Source organism: Podarcis cretensis (genome assembly GCF_951804945.1).
Source record: "Podarcis cretensis genome assembly, chromosome: 6".
NCBI classification, from domain to species: Eukaryota; Metazoa; Chordata; class Lepidosauria; order Squamata; family Lacertidae; genus Podarcis; species Podarcis cretensis.
This window is the reverse complement of record NC_137175.1, coordinates 79794214-79808888: the sequence shown is the minus strand read 5'-3', so window position 1 is coordinate 79808888 and position 14675 is coordinate 79794214. Positions and strand designations below refer to the sequence as shown.

Genomic DNA, 14675 nt, shown 5'->3' with positions numbered 1-14675 from the left:
TTGCTTGGAGTGGGTCCTGTGTAGTAATAGAACTCATTAATTGCCTTCTCACAAAGGGAACTTTTGTGTGTTACACACTAACAAATCTGGGTTTGCTCCCAGAGGACCACAAAGACAGAGGGTGCCTCTTGCTAGCCATCTGACAAGTGTGCATGTATATGCACGATGCACATACTGTACACTCCTATTTTCCATAGTCACACTTTACATTGTTAAGTTTACGTTTTTTAAAAAATAAGTAACTAAATATGTGGCAAAGCCTTAAGAGAAAATGTTCTCCCTCTTGCAGGGGTGCCAACTTGAATAAAATATTATGGGGGCCCAGGTAGGCCCTGCCCAATGCAATTGATTACATAACGCAGTGTATACACAACATTTGAATGGGAATGCCCACAAAGTTTGTGGGGGCTCAGCCTCCTCAAATATTTTATTGTGGGGGTCAAAGCCCCCACATCCCCTGGGAGTTGACTCCTATGTCCCCTTATTATTGCTCCCAGCTTATTCCCCATATGGGTTAATACAATTTGGGGAGATTTACATTGTTGCTGTTGTTGCAAATGCAAATGGAATGGGCAGTGCATTAAAGGATTTTTTTTACTAAGCTCTTATTAAATCCTACTGACCACCCATTGTGAGTCTGGAGTTGGGGGGAGCCAAGGCCTCTCCATTGACCAGGGCCATCTTTACCTGGGGGTGCAAGGGGTGTGGGGCACCCGGGCGTCGAAATCTGGCGGGCGCCAGGCACCCGCCGCTGAAGCCGCCTAAGTGTATTGTGTTGAGCTGTTATGCGGCAGCGGGATCAGTGGCACCTTTGACACGACTGATCTTGCGCCGCCTACCTGCTAATGCTGCTGAGGGAGAGCTCTCTGGAAAGTCTCGCTCAACGAAGCTGGGAGGAGGGGGAGTGACAGGAAAGAGGGAGAGACAGGCAGAAAGAGAACGCGCCTTTCTAGCGACGGGAGCATGCACAGGTTACGGAAGAAGAACTCGTATATGCATGCTCGCAAGGGCCCTCCCAGCTCCTCTAGAAATAAGGTTGCTCCCACAATGAAAGGCTGCCCAAGATGGCTCTCCCATGCATTATTAGCATTATTATTTATTTATTATTTAATTTTATTTATACCCCGCCCTCCCTGGCCAAGACTGGGCTCAGGGCAGCTAACATCAGGTATAGAAACAATTGATTAAAATACAACTTAAAAACAAGATAATAATAATAATAATAATAATAATAATAATAATAATAATAATAATAATTTATTACTATTTATACCCCGCCCATCTGGCTGAGTTTCCCCAGCCACTCTGGGCAGCTCCCAATCAAGTGTTAAAAACAGTACGGCGTTAAATATTAAAAACTTCCCTGAACATTTAAAATAAATGTAGATTAAAATACTACCTAAAAAGCATCCTCATTTCAGTGGAAGCCCAGATCAAAAACTGTTTTTTTTTGGGGGGGGGGGAGTCAAATCTTCACCAAGGCCAACTATCTAGACTGGTCCTAGGTGGGCCAGAAAAGCCAGGGAAGTCCCCAAATAGGGGTTCCATCACAGAAGGAAAGGGAAAGAGGGGGAGGGGATCAGGCTGGTTCCAAGCCAAAGGCCAGGCAGAACAACTCTGTCTTACAGGCCCTGCGGAAAGAAATCAGATCCTGCAGGACCCTGGTCTCATGAGACAGAGCGTTCCACTAGGCCGGAGACAGTGTTGAAAAGGCCCTGGTTCTGGTTGAGGCTAATCTGACTTCCTTAGGGCCCGGGACCCCTAGAGTGTTGCTATTTATGGACCTTAAGGTCCTCCATGGGGCATGCACACAATGTCCGCTCATCTCATCTTTCAGACACCCCCCAATGACCGTAAGCACATGCGTGGAGTCTTTACACCGACTCCCACTGTTTTCTTTGTCTTCTTTGGAAAAGCTGGTTTTAAACAAAATACGCACATGAAAACTCCTTTTGGAGCTGTTCAGGCGTGAGTGCTATTTATCAAATGATAATAGTGACATGTTGTTTTTGTTTTTGTTGTTAAGTCATTTAGTCATGTCTGACTCTTCGTGACCCCCATGGACCAGAGCATGCCAGGCACTCCTGTCTTCCACTGCCTCCCGCACTTTGGTCAGACTCATGCTGGTAGCTTCGAGAACACTGTCCAACCATCTCATCCTCTGTCGTCCCCTTCTCCTTGTGCCCTCAATCGTTCCCAACATCAGGGTCTTTTCCAGGGAGACTTCTCTTCTCATGAGGTGGCCAAAGTATTGGAGCCTCAGCTTCATGATCTGTCTTTTCAGTGAGCACTCAGGCCTGATTTCCTTAAGAATGGAGAGGTTTGATCTTCTTGCAGTCCATGGGACTCTCAAGAGTCTCCTCCAGCACATAAGACATAGTAAAAGTATGTGACATAGTGACATAAGGCATAGTAAAAGTTAATTTGGAGGCTAAACTAAATTTGGGGGTGCTGGGCGGATCTTTGCACCCCGGCAGCGCATATGCTAAAGACGGCCCTGCCATTGACTACAATGTCGGGTGATGGTGGTTCTGTTTCATGGGCTACTTTGTATAGAGCCATTCTCAGTACATGCTGCAGACAGAGAAACACACGCTCAGGAGATCTGGATTATTGGTATCTCATTTGTTTGCTGGGTTTTGCTGCTGGATGTACACCAAGGAGGTTTAGCCAACCTCAGCTTTCCAGTGAAGGTACATGCAACATGGGAAACCAGGAGCCTCTCCCATGCATGTCTTGGCCATCGTTCCCAAATTACATGACTAATGTCTGACATAGGTCTCTAGGATCATGTCAGTTCTTTCCATCCTGGCATCTGCTGTGGTGGGGCTTACATGGAAAGTTTCCACATGATCTAAGCAATTTTTGCAATACAGATCACCAGACCTTTCTGATCTAGTTTGAGGCCTGACTATGGACAGTGCAAAGCAATCTGAGAATCTGACAAGAGAATAAGGGTCAAAGTGAGGACCTGTTGTAATGTGTGAAGCATGTCTTGTAGTGGGAGGAATTCTGAATTCCGGAAGGGGAACACATTTAGATCAATTCAGCATAGAAACAATGATAATGAAGGCACCTGGTTCATAGAAATCAGCTGCAGATTGATGGACACATTAAATGCAGAAGTGTGGGAGCTCCATTCTTATGCAGCAGCTGAAACCATTAAAATGTTACACATGAACAGTTGTTGGAAGCTGCCCAGAGTGGCTGGGGAAACCCAGCCAGATGGGCGGGGTATAAATAATAAATTATTATTAATTATTATTATTGTTGTTGTTGTTGCATGGAACAGTTTTCATGTGGCTGCATTTAAAGGGATTAACGACACCAATGTTTGCTTGTGTGAACCAGGCTTTAGATACAGCATGGCAGACAATAATTTGTTTAATTTTAAGAAGGGGCTATTGCTGATGTCATATCACATGCCCTATGGCCTTGTTCACCAATTGCTCAATGTAACCTTTCAGGAGTATCAAAGACGAAAGGCCCTGATGCAGCCACTGCTCATTAAAAGTGATCTTATTGATAAGATGTTGGACTCGTCAGCTTTACTACAGTGTATGCATCATGGAAGGAATGAAACAATCCCACTCTTTGAAGTATTTTAAGAACTGAAATGCCACTAGCTCTATCCAGCTGTCCAGATGCTTGCGTGCATCCAAGGGAGAAGACTTTAGAGATTGCAAAATCTCATTGAACTCAACACAGGCATCGGCGGTGACATCAGTGTTGGATTTACATATAAGCTAAACAAGCTATAGCTTAGGGCGCCAATTTCTTGGGGGCCCCCCACAAAAAATTAAAGGGGAAAAAACTGGATGTACATTTCCAAAATATAAGATAAAAAACAAATAAAACCTACATACAGTTAGAGCTTAATAATTATCGTATTTCACTATTAATATACTTCTTAATTATATTTCAGTTCAACAATTACTTTGATAAAATGCATATTTTGTTATGTGCAGATGGCTTTAGATACCTATTAGGTCCATAAATTACCATATAGCATATATTCAACAACAAAAAACAAACAGTGACAATTTGTTGTTCACAAAGGACAGCTGGACATATAAAGGGCCCCATTACCTTCAGTAGCTTAAGGCCTCATCAAACCTAAATCCGGCCCTGGCTGACATTGTCATGATAAGAATAGGCAATTATTGGACATACATTCTAAAAGTCATACTCTTAAAAGTGGTCTCCTATTTTAAATGTGTTTGCTCATTCGCTGCGATGGCACTCCCGTGTATTTTCCATTTGAAGATGGATGAATGGCTGTTTTCTCCTTCCTTCCGAAAGAGCCGCTTTTCATTTCATTTGTGCTGCGGAGATCATCTTACTTCCTTTACATATTTTAAATTCCTTGTGTGTGGAGCAAGCTGTTCTCTGCAAAAAAATAAAATAAAATAATGCATGCTGCAACGTTATCAATCAATTCATCTTTAAGACACCCCAGCACTGTTTCGTGTTTTTGCTGGTTGTGTTGGTTTTCTAGAATTTAACTATGTGGGATAGTACAACAAAGGTTTTGGCGATTTCCTCAGTGGGACCTGCTGCCCTCCAGCGCCTTGCCAAACTTGGCATTGACAGAAGCATCTGCTCCTCCCTCTGCAGCCACCCCTCCATTCAGGCACCCAAAGTTATCATTGCTGCTCAGAGGGACATAGTATATTTCTGCCTCTCACTTTCTTTCCTGCTTACAGTCAAGCAAGCATGGTGAGGATTGGCAGCAGGTCCAGTGATTGGCAGTGGGCTGCCCTAATGTGCCTGGGGTTGGCTGCTTCCCCGAGGAGACACAGGCTCGTATCTAATCAGATAATGCCTCCTTGGGAGATTTGTGTGTAAAGCACGGCATGCAAATTTCCCAGGCTGAAAAACGTGGACCAGGAATTATCACACAGCCTTCGTCAGGCTCCATTCAATACCCCTGTACAATTGCTCAGAAGGAGCAATAGAATTTGGAATGAAGAACTGCCTTCAGTTCTTTCTGAAAGATCTCCATTGGCTACCTATATGTTTCTGGGTGGAATTTAAAGTGCAGGTATCAACCTTTAATTAGCCGTAAACAACTTGGGACCCAGTTATCTGAAGCAAAGCCTCTCCCAGGGTGAGCCTCTCCCAGGGTTAGGCTCCCTGGGTTCATAGTTCTGGAAGGATGCTGCCCATGGGGTCACATCAGGTGTTAAATGTGAAATGCATGGTGGCACTCTGATTACAGAATGCCCTCCTTCTGGAAGCATGACTGGCACTGATATGGCTAGCATTTCAGCACCAAATAAAAACTCAACTGTTTGCCTAACCCTTTCTAGGATTTTAATTTGCCACTGCAATGGGAGCCATAGCAGGCTGTCTGGGGTTTTTAATTACTGATTTTATGTTTGTTTTATCTGCTCTTCCATCTCCATTTGTTGATTGTGGTTGCTTTAAATTGAAGTGTAACCTTGAAATCTTCTTTTTTTTTTACTACTGCTTGTTGTTGTTGTTTAGTTGTTTAGTCGTGTCCGACTCTTCGTAACCCCCTTGGACCAGAGCACGCCAGGACAGCCTGTCTTCCACTGCCTCCCGCACTTTGGTCAGACTCATGTTCGTAGCTTCGAGAACACTGTCCAACCATCTCGTCCTCTGTCGTCCCCTTCTCCTAGTGCCCTCAATCTCTCCCAACATCAGGATCTTTTCCAGGGAGTCTTCTCTTCTCATGAGGTGGCCAAAGTATTGGAGCCTCAGCTTCACGATCTGTCCTTCCAGTGAGCACTCAGGGCTGATTTCCTTAAGAATGGATGCATTTGATCTTCTTGCAGTCCATGGGACTCTCAAGAGTCTCCTCCAGCAGCATAATTCAAAAGCATCAATTCTTCGGCGATCAGCCTTCTTTATGGTCCAGCTCTCACTTCCATACATCACTACTGGGAAAACCATAGCTTTCACTATACGGACCTTTGTTTACTACTGCTACTACTACTTATTTTATCCTGTACCTTTCATGTAAAGCACTTTGGATGTGTGTGTTTATAGGAAAGTAGATTATTAAGAAATGTACAAAGAGATGTATTTCTAATTTTATTGAGCCTTTGAACTTCCAGCAGCAATTGTACTTTGGATTTTTAGCAAAGCGACCAGCTCAGTTTTGCAGTTGATCCATTTCCTTACTTTTATCATTCACTAGTGTTTTACCAAATCTAAACAAATCTTCTGCTCATACTTTTCTTCAGTTTGATGTATGTTTTATAACCAACTCTATTTGTGAGCCGGCAGATATCCTACACACATAACTTTTATCCTGTTGTGACAGGGACCTCCAGGAGCAGCTGGTGCCGAAGGAAGGCAGGGTGAAAAAGGAGCAAAGGTAAAATTGATGCATTTTATGCTACAAAAATAGTGTGCTGTTTTTTCCTCCAAAGTGCATGCTGTGGTTGGTGTCAGCTGCAGAGAAATTGCCTTTTCTTTTCATGCTCCTAGCTTCTGCCCCTTAGCATCCTAAGTCAAGTGTAAATGATATTTGCTTACTTTCTTTTCTAACTGTGCATGGGACCAATGCACATGAAAAGATGAGCTGGTAATTATAAAGCCAGAGGCTTATTGCACTATCAGTTTGTCCCTTATTAGTGGCCACATGATAAGAAGCCTACATGCATTGTATCCATGTTCCACACTGTATTTGCAATTGAATTTGCAATTACCAAATAATAAACAGGGTTCTGGCGACAAAATAAAGATTGACACCTGACTGGCGGTGTTCACAGTTAGCCCACATCTTGGGCTAGGCATGCTAGAAGAAAATAGGAAGAGCAGGACTATGTGGACTGACACACAGCATTTCTGCACCTCCACAACACAGAGAAGAAAGCGCCTTCCTGCAGCAGTTCCACAAAGGCAGTAACCAAAAGATCATTGTAACTGGCAGGAGATCCTCCATATTCACACCCATCTTGTTTTGATCTAAAAATGCATACAAATTGAGGAATGGGGAGGAGGGGCCATGGAAGAATGCCCAGTGCCCTTCCTTTTGTTTGAGAAGTGCACTATACTTTAACATGCATGGCTCTAGATCAGCCGTTCTCAACCTGTGGGTCCCCAGATGTTGTTGGACTACAACTCCCATCATCCCTGAGCTAGGGGTGATGGGAGTTGTAGTTCAACAACATCTGGGGACCCACAGGTTGAGAAAGGCTGCTCTAGATGCCTTTGAACCACAGCCAGTCATGGACACATTGAAAGTGTGCACAGGAGATACATGTTTTCAAATACCTGTTTTGCCCAGTCACAGTTCTTCTGAAGTTTAAAGAGAACTTATACAATGGGGCTTCCTTCCAGTTACATTTGGGACAAGCAAGGTTACCCGGGGCAGAGAATTTGGACAGAAAAATGGAAAGAAACTGGGCCAATACATTGTACCCTGATCCTCTGAACGCACAAGAACACAGGCTGACCAATTCCTTCTCACGCTCTGTTTTTTCATCTTTAAATGCAATGGCCAGACAATCCATTGACATCACTTTACCTGTTTTGTAGGGGGAACCTGGTTCAGAAGGTGCTCCAGGAAAAACAGGCCCAGTTGGACCTCAAGGCCCTTCAGGGAAACCTGGTCCAGAAGGTCTTCGGGGTATTCCTGGCCCCGTGGTGAGTACATCGACTGCAACATGTTAGCATCTCTCACTTCTTGCATTCTATGATATGCTCTTATCTAAAAATCCTAATTTGTCTTTCCTATAGGGAGAACAAGGTCTACCTGGAGCACCGGGTCAAGATGGTCCTCCAGGTCCCATGGTGAGCACCTTTCCTTATGGGGCTTTTGATTAAACAAAGTGTCCTTAGGGATGCTAACTGTTACAGACCAGGTTGGGCATTTCTGCTGGATTTTGTAGCTGGAAACTGGGAGGGGAGAAGTATTAATGATTTGTCACACATCCTGAAAAATTTAAACTTTGGTTACTCTTAAAGTTCAGATTGAACTTTGCCGTAGATGCTGACTCCATGCTATTTCCAATGGACTGCATCTGTGAGGAGAATACCAAACCTAAGATAAAGTAGGAGGACAGAACATGCTGCAGGTGAAAATTGTGTTCTGCATCTCAGAAGCCTTTAAAAAAGAAAATGTACCATCGCTATTTCACTTTTCGTCCATGAATTATGTATTTGCCTGGGCTTTCTGCATCTAATGATATCCTAAAGAAGAAATGGAAAAGATACACACTGAATAATGTTTTTGCACATGATGAGTTAGGGCTGTTTTCAGTCTGCACTTGGTTGAAGGGGTCACTTACCATTCCTAACAATACAATGATTTTACAGATGTCTGCTGCCAGCAGGCAACCAGCAGTCAGAATGCCCTGAGAGCCCAATCTTATGTATGCTTACTTTGAAGTAAGTCCCACTGAATTCAGTGGGGTTACTTCCAGGTAAGCTTGTATATGATTGCAGCCCAAGGTGCTCAATGAGTCCTTGAGTTTATCGTACATTCTTATAAGTGTGTCTAGGGTTGCAGCTTAGTAGACCTGAGTTTGGCTTTCCCCAATATTATTCCATATGAATAATATCAATAGCATTCCTTCTACAGATTGATGAAAAAGTTAAGATGCATTTATTAAGTTTTCGTAAACAACAAGCAAGACAAACAGCAGTGAAACAATGAACAATAACTGTGTGGAACACATTAGTGCGGTGGGAATAAAATTAACAAAAGGTTCAATACATTTTTGCAGACATCATAATAAAATAGATTCTTTGAAGGGACATCTTAGAATGTCTCAATGTTGTATTTTAATCTTGTTTTTAAGTTGTATTCATTCAACTTGTTTTTATTATTGCTTGTTAACCGCCCTGAGCAGGGGAGGGTGGGGTATAAATAAAATTTATTATCATTATTATTATTATTATTATTAGAAGAGTCACATATCGATAAGGTAACCTCACCACATAGAGACATGTCATTGGGGGTACATGCAGGACATGGTTTTTATTTATAAAGCATTAGTGCTTCCTGGGTATGTTTAGAAACCAAAAACTATTGTGGTATTTAAATGGATGATGAGTTTGAGCCTATCCCATCAAAGATCAGGTGAAGTCAATCCATAGTTATATTTTGGTGCAGGTTGAGGCAGGCCTCCATCCCCACCTTGGGAACCCTTGTGGGAAATTTGACAACAATAACTTGAGAGTCGGCCAAACCTTAGCCCAAAAAATGGGCGAAGTCACACCAAAGTCTGCCATCAGCCTGCCTTCTTGAATCAAAATGGTTCTTGGTGACCAAACATGAACAAAGACTGTTCCCCGGCCTCTCCCCGCAAACTTACATGTCAAGAATGTCTTGAGAGGCAGTTGAAGCCATGCCAAAAATTGGGTAAAGTCACACCAAAGTCATGTTTTGGTCCACCTGCTTGATTCAAAATGACAGCCAGCATCCAAATGTTAATGTAGATCCCCACCCCCCACCTTGGGAACCTGTCTGGCAAGTTTGGGAATGATATCTTGAGAGGTGGCTGAACTGCTGCCACCCCCCCAATGGGTAAAATCACATCAAAGTCAGTTTTCAATCCTCATCTTGATTCAAAATGGCAGGCAGCATCCAATCATCGATGGCCACTGCTCCCACCTCTGGAACCCTCATGCCAAATTTGGTGACAATATCTCTGGAGGCAGCAAAACCTGTAGTAAACAAACGTACAGACAAACCATTTTCCAAAATATATAGTAGATATCAATGGAAACCATAAAACATCCAAATGGGCTCATTTTGTAACCCCTCTTAGAACCATCTCATGATGGTTTAAATTCTCAGACAAAGCAATGCCCCACAATGTCTCAAAACATCTATCCTTAGAGGGAACTTATGCAGACTTCCATGTTGTGGATCAAGATGCACACACACACACTGTTACACTCAACAGTCTCCCTCTTAACTAACAACAACTGGATCCTTTAGATGGAGAATGAATGACACCCTATTTAAGGATGAAGAGATCTACAAGAAGGCCCTTAAAACATTAAAAGATTACTTTGAGATCAACAGGAAAACAGATGTGGAAAAAAGAATAATCTGGGACGCAAGCAAAGCCGTGATGCGAGGTTTCCTAATTCAACAAAATTCTATAAAGAGGAAGCAACAAAATGAGAAGAAGGAAAAAATTTTAGAAAAAATAAAAGAAGGAGAGAAGAAGTTGAGGTCTAAACCAAAGTCCCATGAGATTTTGAGAGAAATAAAGTTTTATCAGATGCAGTACATGGAGCTCATGAACCAACAAATAGAATGGAAGATAAAGCAAATGAGACAAAGAACCTTTGAATCAGTGGATAAATGTGGGAAACTTCTGTCATGGCAATTGAAAAAAAGGCAGAAAATGAATACTGTAACAAGTCTAGAAATGGATGGAAAAATTATCCACAAACCCAATGAGATCAACAATTGTTTTCAAAGTTTTTTTAAGAAATTGTATGCACAAGGGCCAATCAACGAACAAGAAACAGAAGAATTCATCAGAAAATACGGTCTACCAAAAATTCCAGAACAAAGTAAAAGGATCTTAAATGAGGAAATAACAGAACAAGAAATAGAGGGTGCCATTCAAAATATGAAATTGGGAAAATCACCAGGACCAGACGGCCTGACGGCCAAATACTACAAAATGCTGAAAGAATGGCTGACACAACCATTGAAGGAAGTTTGCAATGAAATTTTGAAGGGGAAAAAGGCACCTGAATCGTGGAAAGAGGCTTTCATCTCACTTATACCGAAAACAGAGACTGAGAAGAACCAGGTCAAAAACTACCGCCCTATATCTTTACTCAATGTGGATTACAAAATTTTTGCAGACATTTTGGCAAAAAGATTGAAAAGAGTGTTGGCAGAAGAGATTCATAAGGACCAAACAGGCTTTCTCCCAGGTAGACATATGTCAGACAATGTGAGAAATATTATAGACATTTTGGAGCTGCTGGACGTTGACATTAACAGGAAAGCAGTTTTGATTTTTGTGGACGCGGAGAAAGCCTTTGACAACATTTGTTGGACTTTTATGAAAAAGAATCTCCAAGGGATGGGGGTAGGCCAAGGTTTTGAAAACGGTATAGGTGCAATATATTCTCAACAAAAGGCCAAATTAATTGTAAATAATGTGGTAACAGAAGAAATACCTATAGAAAAAGGTACACGACAGGGTTGCCCAATATCCCCTTTGCTTTTTATATCAGTCCTGGAGGTTTTGTTAAACATGATCAGAAAGGACCAGTTGGTCAAAGGAGTTCAGGTCGGAGTTAGACAATATAAATTAAGAGCATTTGCAGATGATCTAGTATTGACTTTGCAACAGCCAGACACTAGTACTAAAAGAGTATTAGAACTAATTGAAATATTTGGTCGAGTAGCAGGTTTTAAATTGAATAGACAAAAAACGAAAGTGTTGGAAAAAAATTTAACAATGGAAGAAAGAGAGAGTTTTCAGAATGAAACAGGCTTGGAAATAACAAAAAGGGTAAAATACCTGGGGGTAAACTTAACATCCAAGAATGTGAACTTATTTAAGGATAATTATGAAAAAAGTTGGTCAGAAGTTAAAAAGGATCTGGAAATATGGTCAAGGTTGAAACTTTCCTTGTTAGGCCGAATCGCTACTATTAAGATGAATGTATTGCCTAGAATGCTGTTCTTATTCCAGACGTTGCAGATTGTGGACAAGATGGACTGTTTCAAGAAGTGGCAGAAAGACATATCAAAATTTGTCTGGCAGGGCAAAAAGCCCAGAATTAAATTTAAGATTTTAACTGATGCAAAGGATAGAGGGGGGTTTGCCCTGCCGGACTTAAGACTTTATTATGAATCAGCAGCTTTCTGCTGGTTGAAACACTGGCTACTTCTTGAGAATACTGACATTTTGGATCTGGAAGGGTACGATAATAGTTTTGGTTGGCATGCATACTTATGGTACGACAAGGTAAAGGTGTATAAAAGTTTTAAAAACCATATTGTAAGGAAAGCATTGTATAACGTTTGGATTAGATATAAAGATTTGTTGGAAAGTAAAACCCCTAGGTGGGTGTCACCAATGGAAGCTAGGGAAGTAAAAAAGCTTAATATGGATTCTAAATGGCCAAAATATCATGAGATTTTAGAATACGATGGCGAAAGGGTGAAACTTCAGAGTTATGAGAAACTAAAGCCTAAGGTTCGAGATTGGTTACACTACCATCAGATAAATGAGACGTTTAAACAGGACAGGAAAATAGGATTTCAGAAAGAGAAGTCAAAATTAGAAACAGAATTGCTGGAACCCAATACTAAGAACTTATCAAAAATGTATAACTTGCTGTTAAAATGGAATACACAGGATGAAATGGTGAAATCAGCTATGATTAAATGGGCACAAGATATCGGTCATGATATCATGTTTGCTGACTGGGAACAGTTATGGACCACCGGTATTAAATTTACTGCATGTAATGCCTTAAAGGAAAACATTATGAAAATGATTTACCGGTGGTACATGACCCCAGTCAAGCTTGCAAAAATATATCATTTGCCTAGTAATAAGTGTTGGAAATGTAATGAGACTGAAGGCACTTTCTACCACCTCTGGTGGACCTGCCCAAAGGTTAAAGCTTTCTGGGAAATGATCTATAATGAAATTAAGAAGGTCCTTAAGTGGACTTTTCCTAAGAAACCAGAGGCTTTCCTTTTGGGCATGGTGGGCCAAGTGGTGTCAAGGAAGGATAGGATTTTCTTTATGTACGCCACTACAGCAGCAAGAATTCTACTGGCAAAGTATTGGAAGATGCAAGAACTACCTACTCTGGAAGAATGGCAAACAAAGGTGATTGACTTTATGGGACTGGCCGAGATGACGGGCAGAATCCGGGACCAGGGGAAAGAGACAGTGGAAGAGGACTGGAAGAAATTCAAAATATATCTTAAAAATAATTGCAAAATTGAGGAATGTTAAGATGTCAGGGGGTAAGAAGTAAAGAATTGCAGCAGTAAACAAAAAAACTTAAGAAATTTTTATGAAAGGGAATTAAGACAATGGACTTAAGGGTTGCTAAAGAATTATTAAACAAGGATGCAGGGATGGGGAGGTATGGGGAAGTCAAAGAAAGAAGGGTATGAACCGATGAGCTTGAAGTTATACTGTTTTATATTGTTCTTTATTATCTGTGTGGAAAATTAATAAAAATTATTATAAAAAAACAACAGTCTCCCTCTTTTCCCTCAATGAACATTTGATCAGTGCTGTCATTCAACAATGCTGATCACTTGTTGGAGGAGACCCTGGGAGGGTGTTTGCAACTGGATTCCATTTCCCTGGCAGGCAATCAGCATTGCCAGAGATGATAACATGGATTTTGTTTCTAAAATTTCTATTTCTAAAATTCAGGGCACAAAGGTTGTTGAACTTTTTTTGCAGAAATCAATCAAGCGATCCTGGACATTTTGCCGATTTTCCATATTTTCCTCCCAGACCCTATTTCCACTGCTTAAATCCTGTCACTGCCCCTAATGTTGGGTGGGTAAAGGTAAAGGTAAAGGGACCCCTGACCATTAGGTCCAGTCTTTATCAACTCTGGGGTTGTGGCGCTCATCTCGCTTTATTGGCCGAGGGAGCCGGCGTACAGCTTCCGGGTCATGTGGCCAGCATGACTAAGCAGCATCTGGTGAACCAGAGCAGCGCATGGAAACGCCGTTTACCTTCCCGCCAGAGCGGTACCTATTTATCTACTTGCACTTTGACGTGCTTTCGAACTGCTAGGTTGGCAGGAGCAGGGACTGAGCAACGGGAACTCACCCCGTCGCAGGGATTCGAACCGCCGACCTTCTGATCAGCAAGCCCTAGGCTTTGTGGTTTAACCCACAGTGCCACCCGTGTCCCTGGTGGGTGGGTAAAACTGCCCAAAAGCAAAACTAAGAAAACAGGAACATCGAAAACTTGTTCAAATGGTTTGTGCATCAGTGAATCTCTTCAGAACCAAACTGGGACCTTTAAATGTCACTTAAGGTGGGTTCAAATTGGCGTACGCCATTAGTGCAATGAACTACTCCGATCTGCGCTCATTGTAAGGTCACTTTGCTTAAGGTCACCTTCTGCCCTGCGGTGCGTGCTCCAACATTGCCCATTGAATGCTGGAAAATGTGATTATACCTGCACAGCAGGGCCTTTTTGTGGTTCAGGTAAATATCACAAAATTGCAAAATAAAGTCATGTCTCCATTTAACGTGCTTGTCCTTGATCTCCGTAGGGACCACCTGGCTTGCCTGGCTTGAAAGGAGATCCAGGTTCCAAGGGTGAAAAGGTGTGTGAAAATTTGTCCTTCGTGTGTAACCCAAACGAAAAGTACTTGATGCATCCGTTAACTCTCATAATGTAGTGATTTATTTGTTTTAAATTTGAGGTAGCCCATTCATTTTTTAAAGTTGTTTTTTTTAAAATAATATAAAATTAACTGCAATCTTTAATTTGGATATTTTCCAGGGACATCCTGGTTTGATTGGCTTGATCGGACCTCCAGGAGAACAGGGAGAAAAGGGTGACAGGGGTCTGCCGGGCCCCCAGGGAGCCACTGGAGCCAAAGGAGATGGAGTTAGTAAAACACACACACACTTTTCTTATTGGTTTCATTCCTGTTAACCGACCAGTCTCTCTCCAAACTAGCATATTCTTGCATAGTTCTGGGTATATAGAACAAATCTG

At 41.9% G+C, this 14675-nt stretch overlaps 1 protein-coding gene across 4 annotated transcripts in view; it reads left to right on the top strand.

The window, feature by feature from the left end:
- The window catches only part of COL11A1 (collagen type XI alpha 1 chain), a 270407-nt gene that overhangs the window by 238133 nt on the left and 17599 nt on the right, over window positions 1–14675 (top strand). For all 4 annotated transcript variants that reach the window (XM_079981011.1, XM_079981009.1, XM_079981010.1 and 1 more), the window contains 5 exons: window positions 6293–6346; window positions 7513–7620; window positions 7714–7767; window positions 14224–14277; window positions 14457–14564. In XM_079981011.1, the coding sequence (XP_079837137.1) occupies window positions 6293–6346; window positions 7513–7620; window positions 7714–7767; window positions 14224–14277; window positions 14457–14564 (378 nt within the window). The remainder of the gene's footprint in view (window positions 1–6292; window positions 6347–7512; window positions 7621–7713; window positions 7768–14223; window positions 14278–14456; window positions 14565–14675) is intronic.